General features: G+C 56.9%; 2 protein-coding genes across 2 annotated transcripts in view; one reads left to right on the forward strand and one right to left on the reverse strand.

The window, feature by feature from the left end:
- The window catches only part of NADSYN1 (NAD synthetase 1), a 32,519-nt gene extending 32,032 nt beyond the window's left edge, over positions 1-487 (reverse strand). The window contains exon 1 of the mRNA XM_077757365.1: positions 456-487. Within this exon, the coding sequence (XP_077613491.1) occupies positions 456-487 (32 nt within the window). The remainder of the gene's footprint in view (positions 1-455) is intronic.
- A 2,011-nt stretch (positions 488-2,498) lies between these two features.
- DHCR7 (7-dehydrocholesterol reductase) lies at positions 2,499-16,071 on the forward strand. Its single transcript, XM_077755329.1, has 8 exons — positions 2,499-2,626; positions 5,305-5,408; positions 5,963-6,185; positions 7,629-7,719; positions 8,826-9,039; positions 10,773-10,977; positions 11,695-11,826; positions 14,712-16,071. The coding sequence occupies exons 2-8, from the start codon at positions 5,311-5,313 to the stop codon at positions 15,174-15,176; spliced, it is 1,428 nt and encodes a 475-aa protein (XP_077611455.1). The 5' UTR covers positions 2,499-2,626; positions 5,305-5,310; the 3' UTR covers positions 15,177-16,071.
- Positions 16,072-19,434: the final 3,363 nt, after the last annotated feature.

A 19,434-nucleotide genomic window follows, 5' to 3' on the forward strand; every position in this document is an offset into this window, starting at 1 on the left:
TCCCTGTGCAGGCTGTGGTCATTCCCTCAATCACGAGTGCGATTCACAAGCCTCACTTGGCAAGTACAGTGGCTGTTTTGGAGATATGTGGCCTCTTGAAGCTCTTGATGCTGGAAAGCTCTGGCCTGGCTCACCTTGAGAGGACCGAGGTCCCGGATGGGGCACAGCACAGCCACTCCCAGGGCAGAGTCTGAGGCCTTCAGATATAGGCATGTGCCCCAGGTGGGCAATGCGCAGGGATGCAGCGCCCCGAATTTGAATGCTGAGCTGCAGCTTTGACCGTGGCTCCCAGGATTCTGCCTTCCGGAAGCTAAAATACATGCTCACTGTAAGACAAGTTTAAAAATCAAACGTGCAGGCACCTGCCTCTCTTCTTCCTCTAGTGTGCCCCCAGGAGCCATTAACATCCGTCCCCGTAGGCCTGTGTGAACAGAGAACTCGCTCCACCTTCTCACCTCAGTCTTCTCGTCTGTAAAATGGATGTCATACCGCCGACTCTCCAGGATGGGTGTGCGAGCTCTGTGAGATAATGGGCACTTGGACTCAGTAGACGCTGAGCAAACAGACGTCATCTGTAAAGGCCGAACCATCCGGCGATGGCCCCAGCTGTATCTCACATTCTTCTAATATCTTGCGACGCCCCCCATTGAGGGCTGGAGCTGGATTCTCTTCCCCCTGAAAGGAGGTGGGCTTGCGACGCTCTGTAACTGGTAGAGTGTGCTGGAAGTGCTGCCCCTGTCTTCTCGGGGCCTCAGAAGAGGCGGCGCAGAGCAACTCTGCGTGTCTGCGGGAACCCCTGCTGGTTCCCTGAACCCCTTCCTGCTGTGCTGAGGCCACCGTGCCGTGAGGGCGTCCCGGCCAGCCCACACGGACAGGCCGCGTGAAGGCAGCTGCCCGAGCACACCCCAGCCCACAGCTCCTGACAGTGTCCCCAAATTCCTGACCTCAGAAGCAACGAAGAATGGTAAAAACGACTGTTTGAAGCCACCGAGTCGCGGGAAGCCTCTGGGGCTGGCGCTGCACTGCGGGTACATTCCCCCCCCCTTCCCGGTGCCCTGCATGTGCTCCGCTGAGCCTTCCTGAGCTGTGATGGTGACCACAGGACCTCCATGGCATTGACTGCACCAGCCCCCGGTGGCCCTGGTGTCTAGTGCATCCCCAAACCGCTACCCCTTCAAGAGGCCAAAAAGCTGCCAAGGGGTTTAAGTCACATCTCTTGGGTGGGCCTCAGCCTCTAGACAGTGGTGCTGTGGGCTGAGAACGCCCGAGGACCCTCCTAGGCTTGTATTCCCGTGGCACCCCTCCCCCCCCACCCCCGCATGGCTGGATTGTCCTTTGTGTCCCTATAATTGCAGGACCCACCTTAGCAACAACCACTGGGAGCTCCAAGGAGCAAGGTTTACCACTCACAGGGCCTGGAGGGTACGCAGAATGCCCAGAGCCACGGCGAGGTCACTGGGGGAGAGAGGGGAGAGAGTGGGTGTATAGACCTGGGGCTCTGCCTTCATTAGGGTCAAGGGCCTGGGGTTTCGTGGGTTCACCCTTTATTGGCCAGCTTAAGGCGCAAGAGTGGGAATAAAGGCTCGGGAAGAAGCGAAGCCATCCTGTGGTCAGCCAGCTTGGTCACCTGGGGCTTTCTGAAAGGGGACCTTCGTGGGTGGGAATGGCCTGGCTTCTCTGGTTGTGTTGGCTGGTAGCCGGGTCCAGCAGCAGCAATATGTTGATTTGGGATGGATGTCTTGGCCATCAGAAGCTTGAGGTCAGGCACTTACACTGCATCATCCTTGGACCCTCAGGGGCCACATCCTTTGGCCTGTGGAACTCAAAAACCTGTTGAGGGAGCTGACCAGGGTGCTGGGAAGACCCATGCATTTCCCTGGCTCATCTTTATCCCCAGGTGTGGGACACTAGCCCTCCCTCATCCAGCTTTAACCGATCCTCGTGCCCATAGGCATTCATGACCCAAGACACTCAAGAAGGTCACTGGGTCCCGTGAGTGTACAGAGAGCCAGGCTCCAAGCCCAGATCACTCTTACTGGCTCCTAGAATGTACCAATGGAATGTGCTAACTCTAGGGGGCTTGATTCGGGCTGATGGCACGCATACACAAGCTTCTAGAAATGTTTCTGAGGCATATGTGGTTGCTTGGTGTAAGTCTTCAAAGGAAATACCTTTTGGTTCACTTGCTGTTCATCAGGTCTGCATCTGCCTGTTAAGGCTCCCATCCAAGGTGACGCCTCCATGGAGACCTCCATTCAATCCCACCCGTTATCATCAAGTCTCTACCATTTGCCAGACACTGTGTGTACCAGGCAAGGAAGCTGGGTGGTAACGCTCCCTTCCTCCTCCACACCCGTGTGGTCTGTCGTCTGCTTTTGAACTCCTGAACACTGACCTTGTACTCTCAGGCCTTGAATAATATACCGTATGGGTCCTAATCTGCCTTCAGTCCAGAAATGTGAGCAACCTGGTGTCTTTATCATCTTTGTGTTCCTCAGGACGTTGTTCAGCGGGTTGGGAAGGATCAAGCAGGCCTTCTGAATTGTAAGAGTCTAGAGATTTTAGAGCGGCCTGTTCAAGAAGGAAGACTTCCATTCTGCTGTGAAACCCCGAGACGAGACTGGAGGTAAGTGTGTCTCAGCACTATTGTTCATGGGCACAGACGATGACTCTTTTGCCCTGAAAAAGTAGGCAGCTGGTACATCAATTCCTGTCTGTGGGTCTTAGGAATAAAATAAAATACGCCCCAAATGCCTCCCTCTCCCATTTCCAGCTACCTTTTGCCAAGGATATGACTTACACCTTTATTACAAGATTCAGTGCTTATGACTGAGGGGACTCCTGGGTGAATGAATTCTGTAATCTCAACATACTTATTTGGGCTTATTTTAACCTGTAGAAGGTACACTTTTTCCTTTCGGCAACATTTTCTGTTTGGCTTTTCCACGCTTAGTTCTTTTTTTAAAGTAGGCTCCATGCCCAACGTGGTGCTTAAACTCAAAACCTGAGATCAAGCGTCATATGCCCCACTGATGGAGCGAGCCAGGCACCCCTACCACACTTAGTTACAAGTCTGTATGTTCCTGGCCGTTTTGCAGTTTTCTACTGTGTTCAATCAAAGTGACTGCCACGCACCAGGCTCTCTATTTGGTTTTGGGGCTGTAGAGACAGAAGGTCTTCATTCTGCCTCGTACATCATAGACAGACATTCCATAAGCCAACCTGTGAAAATTAAGTGATAACGGGTACAGTTCCCACACTGCAAATGAAAATGCCTTTGTCACTGAAAATTTTTTAATGAGTGTAAGTTTATATGAAAGTAACTCATGTTTACTTTTTCCAAGAGAAATTAGTGTTCAGAGGTTTATACGTGGAATAAACAGCTCCCTACTCCATTCCATAGTCCTAGTTCCCAGAAGCAAATACTTTTCCTTTTCTTAGTTGCTTCTGTGTTGATGTTTTTACCTGCTTATTTTTAGGTGATTTGCTTTTATCACTCCCAACTTTTCATGTCCTTCTACATCCAAACATCCAACAGTTGGTCTGTAGCCAGATGTTACATTGTTAGGACAAAGTTGCTATCATCTACTGTTAAACCAACTAAGTGTAACAATCATGGTTTGTTTTTTCCCCCCTTACATGACTTTTTATTGTTCTTGGAGTTCATGATTGCCTCACTTTTTCCGTTTACTAAGGTTCTTATGCATCTGTCATTCTTTTTTTTCTGAATGCTATAACAGAGCTGTCATACACAATTTTTCTATACACTCTAACACAATAAAATTCATGATTTCCATTCTCCCTTCTACTAGAGCCATTTATTTGGTACCAAGGTGGACTGGTTACTGTCTGGTGCACTGCACAATTCTCATCCCCTCATCCTTTCATTAGACTTTCTTTTTGTAGCTTTCTTGGATCCTGTGTCTTCTCTGAATAATAATTAACCTGGGAATGGAATTCTAGGTTGCAAAAAAGCTTCCCTCAGAGTTTTTAAAATTTCCCATCATTGTCTTCTAGAATCCAACTTGTTGTCGGTATAATTCTTAATCCCGGATTTTTTAAAGTGTTTATTTATTTTGGGAGGCAGGGGCAGAGAGAAAGAGGGAGAGAGAGAGAATCCCAAGCGTGTTTCACTCTCAGTGCAGAGCCCGACATGGGGCCTGATCCCATGACTGTGAGGTCATGATCTGAGCCAAAATCAAAAGTCTGATGCTCAGCCGACTAAGCCACCCAGGTGCCCCTCTTTTAGAACTTTTCTCTAAAAGCCTTTAAAATCATGTTTTCTTATCTCCGATATTAGAACTTATTCTGGAAGTGTAGACGTCACTGCTTCCCCCGTGGACTAGTTTAGTTCTTCCACCTTTTTTAAGAGTGATTATTTATTGAATGCACTGTTCTAGGACTCGGTAGTGGAGCAATGAATGGACACATGGCTCCTGCCCTTGGGGAGCTTACATTCCAATGGAGAGAGACAGACAATAGACATGCACTCAAATAAATTAAAGAATTCTACATAATGAGAAGATAAGGAAATAAACTAGCAGGTAGAGTGCCTTGGCAGGGGACCTGGGTTACAGGCAATGTAGATTCACTGATTGGCTTGTACATTGGTTCAAGATGAATGGCTATGGGGGAGGGAGTGATGGAGATGATAAATTTTATTGTGTTCAAGTATATAGAAAAATTTCTGACATGCACAATAGCTCCAGTGGAGCATTGAGAAAAAACATTAGCAATAGATGCATAGAAACTTAGCAAATGGAAAAAGTGGGGCAACCATTAACTCCAGGAAATATAAAAAGTCACACGAAGGAGGGGACATTTTACAAAAGACCTGAATGAGGAGATCTGCAAATTATGTTCTGGGTAGAACTAGCAGGTGTCATGAATGAGAAGAACCTTATCCAAGGAGCATTAAAGACCCTGTGTGCCTGTATTGGAAAGTATGAGGAGAGAGTGGGGAGGAAAGCAGGCAGGAGTGGATCGCAAGAGGGTTCTGAGTCCTGGATGGCCCGGTTCATGCCGGTAAGAGGGCATTCTGCTGTAATCTGGAGAATTAATCAAGATAAACAAGAGAAGTAGGAGGGCCAGGTAGGAGGTTATTGCAGCTGTCAGGAGAGAGAGAGAGACTAAAGTGCAATCTATGATCTCTTCCCTGCCTGGAGTCTGCCATCTAGGACAAAGTAGTGAGTAGGCGAGTAGAAGAGGCAGTCCTGCAGAGCCTCTGAGCAGGGGCAGATGTGGGAGATAATGGTAGCTGTTCTTCATGGGACAATATGAGTGGGATGTGTCTTCTTCCCTCAGGGCCCAATGGCTGCAAAATCCCAGCCCGACGCTCCCAAAACCAAGAGTCTGGGCAGCATCGACAACAGTGGGGCTGCCACTCAGGGCCAGTGGGGCCGTGCCTGGTAAGGATCTTGCCAGTCTTCCAGCTAGAAAATAGAGCGTGGTCTTAGACAGAGGTGGGCAGCCCTGGGGATTTTATGGACCTATTAAAAACAATTTTTATCATTAAGACTATTGAAACATAAGCCGTATCCCATTTTGTAAAGTAAGGAATTGGAGAAGCAATGAAAAACTGGCTAAAACAGGCTGGCTCTGGCCGCGCGCCGCGCCGTTGTCTTCGTTCTCCTTGGACCGGAGAGCGTGGGACTCGGGAGTGGGTGAGTGGCCCCTGCAGCCCGAAACCAGAGAGCCTCTGGCCTTGTGGGTTACGAAAGTCCTCCCTGCATTCGTATTTGGGCTCGGGGCTTCCTGTGGGCGCCCACAGGTCCGTCAGCCTCCCTGGAGCTCGCGGTAGACGGCACATGTTGAGCGGCTCCTCCAGGCAATGGGGAGCCCTCTGCCCTGAGAGCGAACAGCTATTTTGAACAACGGGACCCGTACGCACATGCAGTGCATTGTCGGTGAGGCCACGGGGGCAGGCGGGCCCGGCGTGACCGTCCGCCATATGCTGTTGCAGGGAGGTGGACTGGTTTTCGCTGGCCAGCGTCATCTTTCTGCTGCTGTTGGCGCCTTTCATCGTATACTACTTCATCATGGCGTGTGACCAGTACAGCTGCTCCCTCACTGCCCCCGTGGTGGACATCGCCACCGGGCAGACTCGCCTCTCAGACATCTGGGCCAAGACGCCGTCTGTGACAAAGAAGGCGGCCCAGCTCTACACCCTGTGGGTCACGTTCCAGGTCAGCCTCCCCGGCCACGGTGGTTGGGGCACAGCAGGTGTGCAGCGTCCCTCCTGCTGGGAGAGTCCTGGCTGTTTGTCCGGGAAAGGGGATCTTGGCCCGGGTCAGCACTCTCCCTCCCGGAACCCAGCAGGGCATCGCCTGAAGCCTGACCCACTTAACTCTGTCTGTCGCCAGAAGGCACCTGGCAGCATCACGGTGTCCAGCAGGCCTTCAGTGTAAGCCTGCCCGTAGCTCAGGGCATGCGCTGCCCCGCGGAGACATGCTGACAAGTAGGGAGCCAGATCCTGTGGGAGGGCGTGAGGCAGGGCTGGCCCAGGGAGGCCCATGCGCCGCAGGAAGCGTATCTTAGCAGTAGTCTCGGGGAAGGAGCACTCCGGCCCCCGGAGTTATGCCGAGACCCCACTCGTCAAAGCCAAGGCCTGTGTTCCCAGCACGTGGCTACACGGTCCTGGCCAAGGACGTCCTTCACTCCGTTGTGACCCCACTGGCCTTTGAGACCAGAAGTTTGCCAGGAAGGGGCTGTTTGCACCGGGAACCTGGTGAACAGATAGGGCTGTTTAGCATCTGAATCCAGGGAAACAGCGCCGGGAGAAGGCCCCCCACCCCGGGCTTCCTGCCCCGGAGGAAGGCCCCAGCCGTTCACCACGGTTCCTCCTCTGGGTCCCAGCTTTTGGGCTTCAGAGCCCCTCTCGTTCCTGGCCTCTTGGTCCCTTTGGGTGAAAAAATGAGCAGGGGCAGCAGGGATCACAATAGCCTAAGGGCAGAGACACCAGTGGCCGAGTGGCTCAAACAAAACGTGGTCCATCCACGCAGTGGAACATTACTCGGCCGTCTAGAGGAAGCACTCACCTGTGGATGGACCTTGAGAACATTCGTTGAGTGAAAGGATCCAGTTACAGAAGGACACAGGGCGCCGTGGTTCCATTTATGCAAAACGCCCAGGGTGGGAAAGTCCGTAGAGACAGAAAGTGGGTTAATGGTTGTTGGGGGCAGTGGGGGGGTTGGGGAGTGACTGCTAATGGGGGTGGGGTTCCCTTTTGGGGTGATGAACATGTTCTGGACAGCGTGCTTGCACAGCTTGTAAATGCGCTGAGTGACACTGAAAGTGCCTGAAAGGGTGACTCGTATGGCACGTGAGCTCTTGCCTGTTTATAAACGGCTCCAGAGACGTGAGTGGGAAGGGCTCGTGGCGTCTCCTGCGGGGAGACTGCATTGCTGCTTTGGGCCAGTAAGGAACTTCCTGCTCGGGGCTCCTCCCCCTTCGGAGCCCCGGCCGGCCTGCAGCCAGGGCGCCCAGCGCCGCACACACTCCTATGGAAGGAACAACCGACTGTAATCTGGATTCTGCCCTGGGTCACGTCAGTTAACGAAAGCAGGGTTTTGTGGACGCAGCCTGGCCCCCCAGGCCGTGGGTCAAGCAGCTTAAAATCCCCACTGCAGGTGTTTCTGTACTTGGCGCTGCCTGACTTCTGCCATAAGTTTCTGCCCGGCTACGTGGGAGGCGTTCAAGAGGGCGCCGTGACCCCCGCAGGTAACCTGAGGCCGCCGGCCTCCTCCTCCTCCCCCTGCCTCCGTCTCATGGGCCCTGCCCTCACCCAGGCGGCTCCCGTCCCCCAGGTGTGCTCACTGAACAGAGTGGAAGTGGATTTTGCGTGGGCCTTGCCTCAGCCCCGGGCCCCCATTGTCTCCAGGGCAGTCTGGGACTGGCCCGGCCATGAGGCTGAAGGTCAGGTTCTTTGGTGAACAGAGGCCTGAGTGGTCCCTGGCCCCACAGCCGGTTGACGTAACTGGGCTCCTGGAGCATCCACCAGTGGCTTCTGGGTGGGGCTGTTTAGGTCACTGAGAGCCCGGGCGGAGCCCTGCCGGGGGATGCCACCCTGTCCCTGCCCTCAGAGAGCCCCCAGGGCAGCGAAGGGCTGTGGGGCATGCTGACAAGTGCGTCAGGGGCACCCCCACTCCCTCGCAAACTGCAGGCTGGGTACCCAGCCGGAGCTCGGCTAGGGAGACTCCAAACCAGAGGATGAGTCTGTCCCCTTTGCGTCTTTTGAGGACCCCGAAAGCAGGAGCAGCTCATCCCTGGAGTAACAGCTGCCTGCTGGCATTTTGACCTGGGGCACCCATCCATCTAACCCATCCATTCATCCACCTAACCCATCCACCACCCATCCACCTAACCCATCCACCACCCATCCACCTAACCCATCCACCTAACCCATCCACCACCCATGCACCACCCATGCACCTAACCTATCCACCACCCATGCACCTAACCCATCCACCCACCCGCTCACCCATCCATCTAACCCATTCACCTAACCCATCCACCACCCATGCACCTAACCCATCTACTCACCCGCTCACCCATCCATCTAACCCATCCACCACCCATGCACCTAACCCATCCACCCAGCCGCTCACCCATCCATCTAACCCATCCACCCAGCCGCTCACCCATCCACCTAACCCCTCCACTTACCCATCCACTCAGTTGTAGGGGAAGCTGACCAGCTTCTGGGCTGCGGCCTGGGTGTCGCATACAGGCCCTGGAGCCACCGAGGCCCAGGGAGTGAGTAGGCCTAGGCTGACTGCTGTTTTCAGGAGGAGAACCACTTTGATGTTTAAACCTTCGCTCCGCAGGAGTTATCAACAAGTATCAAATCAACGGCCTGCAAGCGTGGCTCATCACGCACCTTCTCTGGTTTGCAAACTCGCACTTCCTGTCCCTCTTCTCCCCCACCATCATCTTTGACAACTGGATCCCGCTGCTGTGGTGCGCCAACATCCTCGGCTATGCGGTTTCCACCTTTGCGATGATCAAGGGCTACTTCTTCCCAACCAATGCTAAAGATTGGTACGTTCTCTAGTGGCTGATCAGGCCTAACGTGGAATGTGGCTGCTTCCACCCCTTGCCTTTCTCTGTGACCTTGGGATGGGAGGTCGTCAAGTCCTGAGGATTGAGAATCCTTGAAGGGGGAGCCTAATGGAACTCGCTCGATTCTGGGGAACATCCCTTCTAAATGTCTGGGGGCCTTCTGCCTTAGGAAGAATGCAGTTGAAGGCAGCCAAGTCTGTCGTTGGCCGAGTCGTCACCTGTAGGGCTGTCATGGGAGCAGGGAAGCAAGAGGCAGCCCGTTGCTCCCATCTCCGGAACATGCGTGTGGCCTGGAACAGGTTTAGTGAGGAGTCTTGTTGTTACCTCAGTGGCTTCAATGTAGGAGCTTCCCAGGGAGAGCCCTACTGGTTGGTGCCTTCTCATGGTAGTCTTGGGTTGGACAGTTGTGCTCCCCCCAGCCAGGCATCTCTTCATCTAGCTCTTTATCCATCCACCCACTCATCTATCTATAACCCATCCACCCACCCATCCATCCACCATCACCCACCCATCCATCTACCCATTCACCCACCCACCCATCCACNTCCCTACCCATTCACTCATCCTTTTAATCAATCCATCCATCCATCTACCTACCAACCCATCCACCCATTCAGTCCATGTATTCTATTCATCCCACCTCCTCATCCACCTTTCCACCCCATCCTTCATCCCTGCCTCCTTCAACCCCTTTCTCCACCCCTCCCGCCACCAACAGACGTTGGTTGGGTTCCTCCTGTAGGTGGGTGCGTGCAGTCACGAACAGGATTCTTGTGCTCGGGTGCCTGCAATTTAGTCCCAGATACATTTAGGGGCCCAAATAAAAACAAAGTGTGTTTCCTTTCACTGTTGCTCTTGGGAGATGTCTTTGGATGATGGTGCTTTGTGGTCTGCGTGGTAATTGGGTAATAAGGCTGCTCTTCTGTGGCTCACGCTAATCGTTTTCGCTGCTTTATAACCAATCACCTGTTGTAGACTTTGTATATTTTGCATTTTTTACTTAACATAACTGAGGCAAGTGTACATGAAAATGTTTTTGTCATAAACACAGAAACCCCTATGTGTCTGTAAGTTATACCCGAGGAGGGCATCCACATCAGTCATCTTGGCTGACTTCACCCCTGCGGAGGCTCTGGGTCAGCGGCCAGGGCAACGAGTGCCCGGCCAGGGCTAGTGCTGGGTGCTGGAGCCTGGCACGTGGCTCTGGACATGCTACCCTTGCTCCCTCTCTACCTGGGCAGGATTGATAATTTCATTTGCCCACAGGGGCCTGGGCACCGAGAGCCACTGCAAACTGCATGCTTGGCAGCAAAATTAAATCTTCGTGACGTCAAGCCAGTTAGGCAGCGCAGCCATGCCAGGCCTCAAGGTGGCCTGCAGGAGGGTCGGGGGAAGCCCGGCTGGTGGAAGGAAGGCGCAGTCTCTGCCCTTTCCTGATGCAGCAAGCATCTCGGGTGCCGTGTCTCAGGGTGGCTGTGCCGGGCTGTAGCTGAGTGCCAAGGGACAGCAGGGAGGCCGTGGGGAGCGCGAGGGACCAGCGGGTCCTCCGGCTGCGTGCATCTCTGAGCTGACGCAAGGGTGGGCTCAGCACACGTATCTGCACACACATGTGCACGCGCGCGCACACACACACACACACACACACACACACGCTTTCGGGCCCCGGGTGACGTGCTCCTTAGCTAAGTGTATCTGTCGTTTCTATTTTCAAGCAAATTCACAGGCAATTTCTTTTACAACTACATGATGGGCATTGAGTTCAACCCCCGAATCGGGAAGTGGTTTGACTTCAAGCTCTTCTTCAACGGACGCCCTGGGATCGTTGCCTGGACCCTCATCAACCTGTCCTTTGCGGCCAAGCAGCGGGAGCTCCATGGCCAAGTGACCAACGCCATGGTCCTGGTCAATGTGCTGCAGGTAGCCCGTCCGCGGCCGCGGGGCAGGGAGCTCCCGCGCTCACTGGGCCCCGGGAAAGTCTCAGGGCCAGGCGGTTCTTGGAAAACCTTAGTCCACGGCTTGTAGAAGAGAGTCGGCCCCCTTCCCGGGCCTCGCCGAACCCAGGACCTCCTTCCCCAGAGATGCCAGTTAACAGCCCAAGTGTGTCCGTGGTCCTGGCCACGTTCACAGTTCACGGCCTCGGCACTGTTTTCCCCATGTGGTCCCGTGGGTCTCAGGTGGGGCATGAGGGACCGTGATTCATTTTCACCTCTTGCCCACCTGTGCACAAGGACACTGATCATCCAGCCACGCCACGTGTGTCGCGCTGCAAGGACAGCCACGCCGGCGTGGACCCTGGCGGGGGGTGCACCTTCCCCACGGGCTGTCCCCGGCACCTCCACTGTGAGCGCCACAGCCTGGGTGTCACCAGCCGGGGCCCTGCCGGGTGCCCCTCTCTCGGTCACTATTTGTGGGCCCTCGTCCGCTTAGACTGCAGACCCTCTGAGGCTAAGGGCTCCCTTGCTGGAACCCCAGGCCCCCCACGTCCCGGGCATGGGGAAAACGTGGGAACAGCCCCGGGGAGCCCGTCACTGAAGAGCTCAGCGACTCCCACGGGCCACCTCACCTACACGGGTGTGGTTTTCCCGTGGACCCGTCGGTGGCCGCGGTCGGCACACGGCTGTCCCTGTTCTACAGGCCATCTACGTGCTGGACTTCTTCTGGAACGAAACCTGGTACCTGAAAACCATCGACATCTGCCACGACCACTTCGGGTGGTACTTGGGCTGGGGCGACTGCGTGTGGCTGCCGTACCTGTACACGCTGCAGGTGAGGACGTGGTGTGGCGAGCCCTCCGGATGCGGTTCGTGGCCCCGCGGGGCATCGGCTGCTTGGTCCCCAGGCACGCCCAGGGCTGCCCTCGGCGGACACGGCTGAGCACGGGCTGAGAGTCCCTCTTGCACTAGCGGTGTGCTTAGGGGACAGCAGAGGCTGGGGACGGGCGGCCGTCCTGTTTCCAGGAAGAAGAGCAGGCTTGGTGTATTAGTGAGCTTCGTCCCCGGTCCTGAAGGCCGGAGCCCAGGTCCAGATGTGGGTGGGACCAGGGCCCCCGAGGCCTCTCTCCTCGTGTGGACGGCCGTCCTCTCCCCACGTCCTCACGGGTCCGTCCCTCTGTGCATGTCTGTGTCCTGATGTCCTCCTCCTCTTTTTTTATGTTTATTTGTTTAATTTTGAGAGAGAATGAGAGACAGAGCATGAGCAGGGGAGGGGCAGAGAGAGAGGGAGACACAGAATCCAAAACTGGCTCCAGGCTCCGAGCTGTCGGCATAGAACGCGACGCGGGGCTCGAACCCACAAGCCGTGTGATCATGACCTGAGCTAAAATCGGAGGCTCAACTGACTGAGCCCCCCTGGTGCCCAGATCCCCTCTTCCTACAAGGACCCCGGTCACACGGGATCAGGGTCCACCCCGGCGACCTCATGTCACCTGGATTACTTTAAAGATCCCATCTCTAGATATGATCACATTCTGGGGTCCTGGGGGTCAGGGCTCCAACATAGGAATTTGGGGGGGACCCAGCTCAGCCCCTGATGCTTAGATGGATGGCAGGGTATAGGCTTCAGGTAGAAGGAATAATTTGGCTGAACTGGGTGATAGGGGGTGGTGTTCATATTCACACTTTTTCAGATCTTAATGCTTGAAGGAAAAGAGGATTTCTTACCTTTTTTTGTTCCTTAAATACTTCACGAGGGTCTGCGTGGTACCAGGCACATGACAGGGATGCGGGAGCAGAGGAGATGTGCGTGGGCCCTGCCCCCTTCGGCCTCACGGCTGGCAGGAGAGGCCAGGAAGCAGGCCAGGCAGCCAGTGCGGGGAAGGGGTGCCGGAGGGAAGCGGGGCGGTCGGCTCCTGAGCGAGGGCCGGAGGACCCTGCTGCGGGCGGTTGGCAAACGCATCCAGAGATAACCACGGCCTGGCTGAGAGCAGACGGCGAGGCTGGGGGTGTGGAGTCCCGGCGGGGGGGCTGGCACGTGCTGTTACTGGACGGGGGGGTTCAGGAGCCGTCAGGCCGGGGCTCCAAGGGGGAGACCCTGTGCCGAGGAGCAGCAGGCTGGAGTCCTCGGGGGGGGCGGCCCGCATCGCAGAACCGAGGTGTTGAAGCGCTGGCCTGGGGAGCCACGGGGACCAGGTTTCACGCCCGGAGGGAGGCGGCCTTGAACGGCCCCAGACATCCCGGGAAAGGAGGGCAGCGCTGCATCAGTCACGGCGNTTCCTGCTGTGGCTGGGCCACTCCGTCGCTGCTCCCATCCGCCCGCCCTGTGCACCATGCAGAGCTGCCTCGGGGGCAGCCGGGGGGCAGGGGGGCTTCACCATCTGGCCCCCTCGCCCTCGCATCTCCCACGAGAACCCCAGCTCTGCTGTGCTGGCAGTGGGGGGTGTGGACGCCCTGGCCAGGTGTGACTTGCTCTTGTCACGAGTGAGGACGCCCGGGGTCAGAGAGGGAGCACGGTCAGGGCCCTCGCCTGGCGGCAGCGAGCGGAACACCGCCTGGGCCCGTGTGCGAGGGTGCAGAAGCCGATGTGGGCAGGGGTTACGTCAGTCGTCTGTGAGCATCCAGAGGCAGGGGCCCCGGGGAGGCGGGGAGGTCACAGCAGAGCTGGGTGGGGGCTCCGGGGCCCCTGGCCCGTGCCGTCAGTAATGGCAGGTCCCCCTCGGGTACCCTGCGCCGTCTGCCAGGACCCATTTCTCCACCTGGCTGCTCGCACGCTCCTGGGCTCCCTGAACCTGTAAACTCCATTTTCCAGGCGTGCAGGACAGATCACACATGTACGTGTACACTTGTGCATGGATCATACATGTGTGACCGTACCTGTGTGTCTTACTGTGAGCCAGGCCTTGTTGCGGCTTCTATTTGTATATGTCACGTCACATCATACATCGGATCACTTCATGCATCACGTATCACATCGTACCTGCGTTAGAGTGCTCCACGCCCAGGACCATGGGGTGTCTATGCAAATATATGCGTGTATGTATAACTGAACGTATACCTGTGTGTGTGTGTATTCACACATATATACACATGTTTGCAGACAGAGAATGAGCAAAAAAGGATTAACTGGCTCGTGTGATCAGGGGGCCTGGCAAGTCCGAAATCTTCAGGGCGGCCAGCAGGTTGGAGGTCCGAGGAAGTGTTGATGTTGGCGTCAGCTGGGGTCTGCAGGCCGTCTGCAGGCGGAATCCACTCTAGTTCTGGCGGGGAGGTTGGCCGCTTTCTTATTGTTAAGACTTCAACTGATTGGATGAGCCCACCTGTGGGGGTACAGAATCAGCTGCTTGCCTCAAAAGTCTACGAATTTGTGTTAATTTTATCTAAAAAATACTTACACAGCAGTTCTCTGAGCACCATGGCCTCGCCAAGGTGACATCAAGTTAACCGCTGTAAAATTATATTCGAATGATGCTTTTTCTACCCTATGTTACACTCAACACTACATACGGAGTGTGTGTGTGTGTGTGTGTGTGTGTGTGTGTGTGTGTGTGTGTGTGTGTACGTACATGGACAGGCAGGAAGGCAGGTGGATTCGCGGGTTTTGTCTGTTTGCTCACTTGACCACGCACCGAGGCAGGTGCTTTTACTGACGGAAGAGGAGGCCGGCGCGTGGGGCGGCTGGGCAGCTGGCCGGGGATCTGAAGCCCTCTCGCCCCGCAGGGCCTGTACCTGGTCTACCACCCAGTGCGGCTGTCCACCCCCCACGCCGTGGGCGTCCTGCTGCTGGGGCTGCTGGGCTACTACATCTTCCGGATGGCCAACCACCAGAAGGACCTGTTCCGGCGCACGGACGGCCGCTGCTTGATCTGGGGCAGGAAGCCCAAGGTCATCGAGTGCTCCTACACGTCGGCCGACGGACAGAGGCACCACAGCAAACTCCTGGTGTCCGGCTTCTGGGGTGTGGCCCGCCACTTCAACTACACGGGCGACCTGATGGGCAGCCTGGCGTACTGCCTGGCCTGCGGCGGCGGCCACCTGCTGCCCTACTTCTACATCATCTACATGACCGTCCTGCTGACCCACCGCTGCCTCCGGGATGAACACCGCTGTGCCAGCAAGTACGGCAGCGACTGGGCACGCTACACGGCTGCCGTGCCTCACCGCCTGCTGCCCGGGGTCTTCTGAGGCCCCGTCCTGCGGGAGGAGCCCCGAGCCCGGCCTGTGGGGCCCCCCCGGGACCTTCCGTTTCCCCATCGGGAAGTACAGAGAGCCGGGCGCTCGGTGTGTCCCCGCCTTGTCCCGAGGAGAGCTCAGGGGCTTTGTGCCGCCCGCCTGCCACCAGCAGAAGCAACCGGCGTTCCCTGTGCAGTGTCTGCGCGGAGCCCGCGATGACCCCGTCTCCTCCGTGTTGTCGGCCTGAGCTGCTGCGCTGCCCAGATACGCTGGCGTCTGACGCCGCACGGACGTCTTCGGCTCCCTCCCGCTCCGTCTCTCTAAATCGAGCGGAAGTGGATACAGGCGGCACTTCAGTTACCAACTTCCTGCCTTTGGGCTCCAGACGCACTTTCCCGCGCCCGCTCTGCCACCGTGAGCTGGACCCTGGACACATCTCTCCTTAGCCGTGTGCCCGGTGGTAAATTTGAGGGGCGCTGCACCAAGAAGGGGGCTTCTCTTTCTGGGCTTGGTGATTCCACTTCATTTCCTTGTCGCCCATGGCTGCAGGGGTGCAGAGGGGGACCAAGGTGCTCGCCCAGAGCGTGCCAAGGTCAAGGCCCCGGCTGTGGCCCCAGCGGCCGACCCCCTGAGCATCCGGCCACCAGGCTCAGCATGCCAGCCCTTCCAGGGCGCCTCCTGTGTGCCTGGTGTCCGCACACATTGGCTCAGACCCAGGGAACCTGTGTACCATCCCGGGGGCCTTCTCCAGCAAGATCCAAATCCCAGCCTTGAGGAGGGGATGTCTTTCAGGTGAATTTTTTTACCTTGGGTACTTGCCCTTAACCCGAGGATTTTCTTGAGAGCTCTCTTTAAACATTACTGCCTTAGCTGACTTGGTAATTACATTAAAGTTGCTCTGTTCTAACTTCTGCGTGGTTTCTGTCTCCCGCTTGGGCCCGATGGGACGCGAGGGCTTCGCTTCCGTATGTAGGAGGGGCGCGGAGCTGCTTGGGCCCTGCCTCAGAGCCGTGGGCACTCACGGTGGGCATTCGGGACCAGTGCCAGCCTCGCCCCACCGTCCGCCCTCTGCTGGGGCTCCCGTGCTGGGGGCGGGGGTCCGTTCCATCCGCCAAAGGAAGAACCCCCAGCCTGGTTGCCCGCCCACACTGCCCACGCACAGAGATGCCCAGAAGCAGGAGCCAGGCTTGGCTTCTGCCCGGAGAATCCAGACAGGAGGGAGGTGTGGGCACGGAGGGCGCTGCCTCCCCTGCTTCCATCAGGAACAGGCCGAGCAGGCTGCCACCTCCCCAGTACCCCAAAGTGGGGAGAGCTTGGGCCCCACTCAGACTGGCTCAGAGGGTGTGCTTCCACGTTGCTGCTCACCACCCCCCACCCCTGCTGCCTGTTCATTCAAGCCCGTGGGCTGCAGAGGGAGGGGGCGGGGGGCCCAGGACCCTGTGTTTGTCACAAGCCACACGTGTGGCTTGTATCCGGGCCAGCCTGCAGAGCCAGTGTCCCATTGGCCTGAGTAGAGTGGACCCCTCCTCTTCCTCTCACACATGGAGTGGTTTCATTTCAGAGAGGCCACAGCGTGCTGGCTGTGAGCTCTGAGCCTGATTCCCGCGTCAAGCAGCTTTGTGACCTAGATCACGGGACTAACCCTCTCTGTGCCTTGACTTCTCCATTTGAAAAGTCGGCAGTTACCTTCCTGCCTTGCTTTGAGAGGGCTCTGAGGCTGAGTTTGTAGAGGAGTCTGGGTTCAAGACTCGTTGGTGGGCGGGGCTGCCCCCTCCTCCCGGGGCTGGAGTGGATTTGGAGGGGTGCGGCCGGCTGTGGCCGGGCAGCAGTTGCTGTGGGGGACACCAGTCTCACCAGTTAAGATGGGCGGGAGCCACTCTGGAGGGGTGCCTGCTGGAGTGAGCAGGTTGGAGGGACAGGTCTGCGGGGGGGCGGGGGCAGGGTGAGCGGCGCTAGCGAGACAGATGGAGAGTGGTGGGATCGGCGCCTTCCAGCGCCAGGCCAGTGGTGCTGAAAGAAGACTAGGATGGAGAAAGTTCTGCGGATCCCGTCCGACCAGAACGTGTCCTAAAATTGGTCAATAAATGTCCTTCGTGAACGACGCGGGCACTTTTCAGGCCCCGCCTCTGTGCTGGGTCTTGGCTGAGCGGCGTAGCACGCTGGCTTCCGTTTCTGCAGCCCCCCAGCTCTCCCAGAGTTAAGTCCTGCTGATTTTCAAAGCCAGGCATCATGGGGGCTTGCCTTTCCAGTGCAGATCCCCGGAGGGGGACCGGAGGGGGGCTTGAAGCCTCGGCTCCTCAGGAAGGACCTGGAAGTGGAGATATCCACTCTCCCCACCCGCAGCCGGGTCCTGGCCCTGGGGATTTCGTTCCCAGCCAGCCTGCGGCTCTGCCCCACTGCCCTTGCTGATGTGGCTTGTTCTGTGCATGTTTAGCTGCGGCTGAGCTGTTCTGCAAGGAGAGAATTGCGCTACGGGCAGCTGCAGTCTTGCCGTGGCCGTGGCCGTGGGGCGGGGGCGGGGCAGGGAGCTCAGAGTCTTCCTCCTCCACCACCTTCCCGTTCAGTGTGGAAATTACAAACATAAGCATGATTATAATAAAGTTTTCCATGAGGTGCATGCAGGAAAGATGTGTATGCACCCACCTGCGAAGACTCCTGAGAGCTGCGTGGTGGGCGGCGGGTCGATTTAATCATCCTGTGTTTTTATTAAATGTTATTTTTCGGTAACTCCTTGGTAGGGTTGCATTGCAGATTAGGAANAGGTCGATTTAATCATCTGTTTTCCTGTGTTTTTATTAAATGTTATTTTTCGGTAACTCCTTGGTAGGGTTGCATTGCAGATTAGGAATGCTGCCTGTGACCAGGGCAGATCTGAGCTATTTGTTTATAGAGAAGTAGAGCTTCTGTCCTGAGCAGGCCGGAGAGAAGAGGGGATTCCGGGAGGGGAGGCGGTGTGGTCAGCCCTGGACACGTGCTGCCGGCAGCCGTTGGGGGCTGGGCTTCAGTGGTGCCATGCCCGGGGACAGAGCCACTCCGGGAGGGACAGAGGCCTAGGTGTGGGCTCATCTGGTTCTCGCACCTCCCTTTCCTGTCTGCAGGAGGGGCTCTGTTGAAAGTGGGTGTTTTTCACTGTTTGGGTCAGGAGAGGAGAAGAAAGGTCAGGCCACGGCGCAGTCAAGAGTCTCAGGAGATTGAGCAGAACACTCCATGCAAAATTAAGATGTGAGTCCACTCTGCGCATTTCTTTCCCAGGGAAGGGCAGAGTGCTCTTACCCCCACAGAACCACCCTGCCCCTTGCCAAACGCCGATCTTCTAATCTATGAGGGAGTGTCTGCAAAGCAGGCCCTGGGTGTTGCTTGGGAAGACCCAGCGACTGGGGGACCGCGTGCGATGGGTGTGGCTTCCAGAAACGTGGTATCCACCCTTTGCTAGTCCCCAGTGACCCGGAGAGAGCCCTGCACACATCAGACAGCTACCGTCACCTCAGAAATGGGGGTGGGGTGGGCGGTTTGCAGAGGGTCATCAGCACGATCACCTGCCACAGGGATCCTTCGGAGGGCTGTTGGTGACCGGCAGGTAGCCGGGTAACCTCACCTGTCTCCAGGCTTTAAATCTCTCCCGAGCGCTGGGACCTCCAAAGGTCCCTGTCCGGTGTGTCTCTGGCCTGAGCCCTGTCCACAGGCCCAGATCCACCCCCCGCACCTCACTTGGGCGTCTGACGCGTCAGCAGCAGCGCCTGATGCTCCCCCAGGGCCTGCCCTCGGGCGGTGGCAGCTCTGCCCTTGTACTTCACTGGGGCCCGTCCCTGACACCCTTCTCTCTCCCACATCCGGTTGGAGGCCCGTCCTACAGGCCGCACCCAGGGGCTGACCACCCCCCACCCCCCACCCCCCCACGGGGCCCCAGCCGTGNGCCATGGCAACCCCAGGGCTGGCCCGCCTGCCTCTTGCCGCCTGGTCCTGTTAGAACACAAGTCAGATCACGTCGCCGCCATGCAGAATAAAAGCCAAGGTCGTCTGAAGGGCCTGCATGGACTCAGTAATGTCCCCCAGGGCCCCCAGCGCGCTGCGACTTACAGACCTGTCCCTGGGCCGTTCCTCCGCCTGGAGCCCCCTCCCCAGACACCCGTATGGCCCCAGCAAGGGCCTTCGAGACTTCCCTGAGTGTTCCCTTCGCAGCGAGGCCTTCCTGACATGCTCATCCGGGGCTCCCTGCCTTATTTTTCTTCATGGAGCTTACACTCCAGGCACAGAAAGAATATCAATCACC

This window comes from Crocuta crocuta, unplaced genomic scaffold (genome assembly GCF_008692635.1).
Source record: "Crocuta crocuta isolate KB4526 unplaced genomic scaffold, BGI_CrCroc_1.0 scaffold653, whole genome shotgun sequence".
Lineage (NCBI taxonomy): Eukaryota > Metazoa > Chordata > Mammalia > Carnivora > Hyaenidae > Crocuta > Crocuta crocuta.

Excerpts from the sequence above, each read along its gene's own strand:
- DHCR7 (XM_077755329.1), top strand. The coding sequence starts at position 5,311 with ATGGCTGCAAAATCCCAGCCCGACGCTCCCAAAACCAAGAGTCTGGGC. Across the intron at positions 9,040-10,772 it reads CCAACCAATGCTAAAGATTG|CAAATTCACAGGCAATTTCT; the intron begins GTACGTTCTCTA and ends TCTATTTTCAAG. Across the intron at positions 11,827-14,711 it reads CGTACCTGTACACGCTGCAG|GGCCTGTACCTGGTCTACCA; the intron begins GTGAGGACGTGG and ends CTCGCCCCGCAG.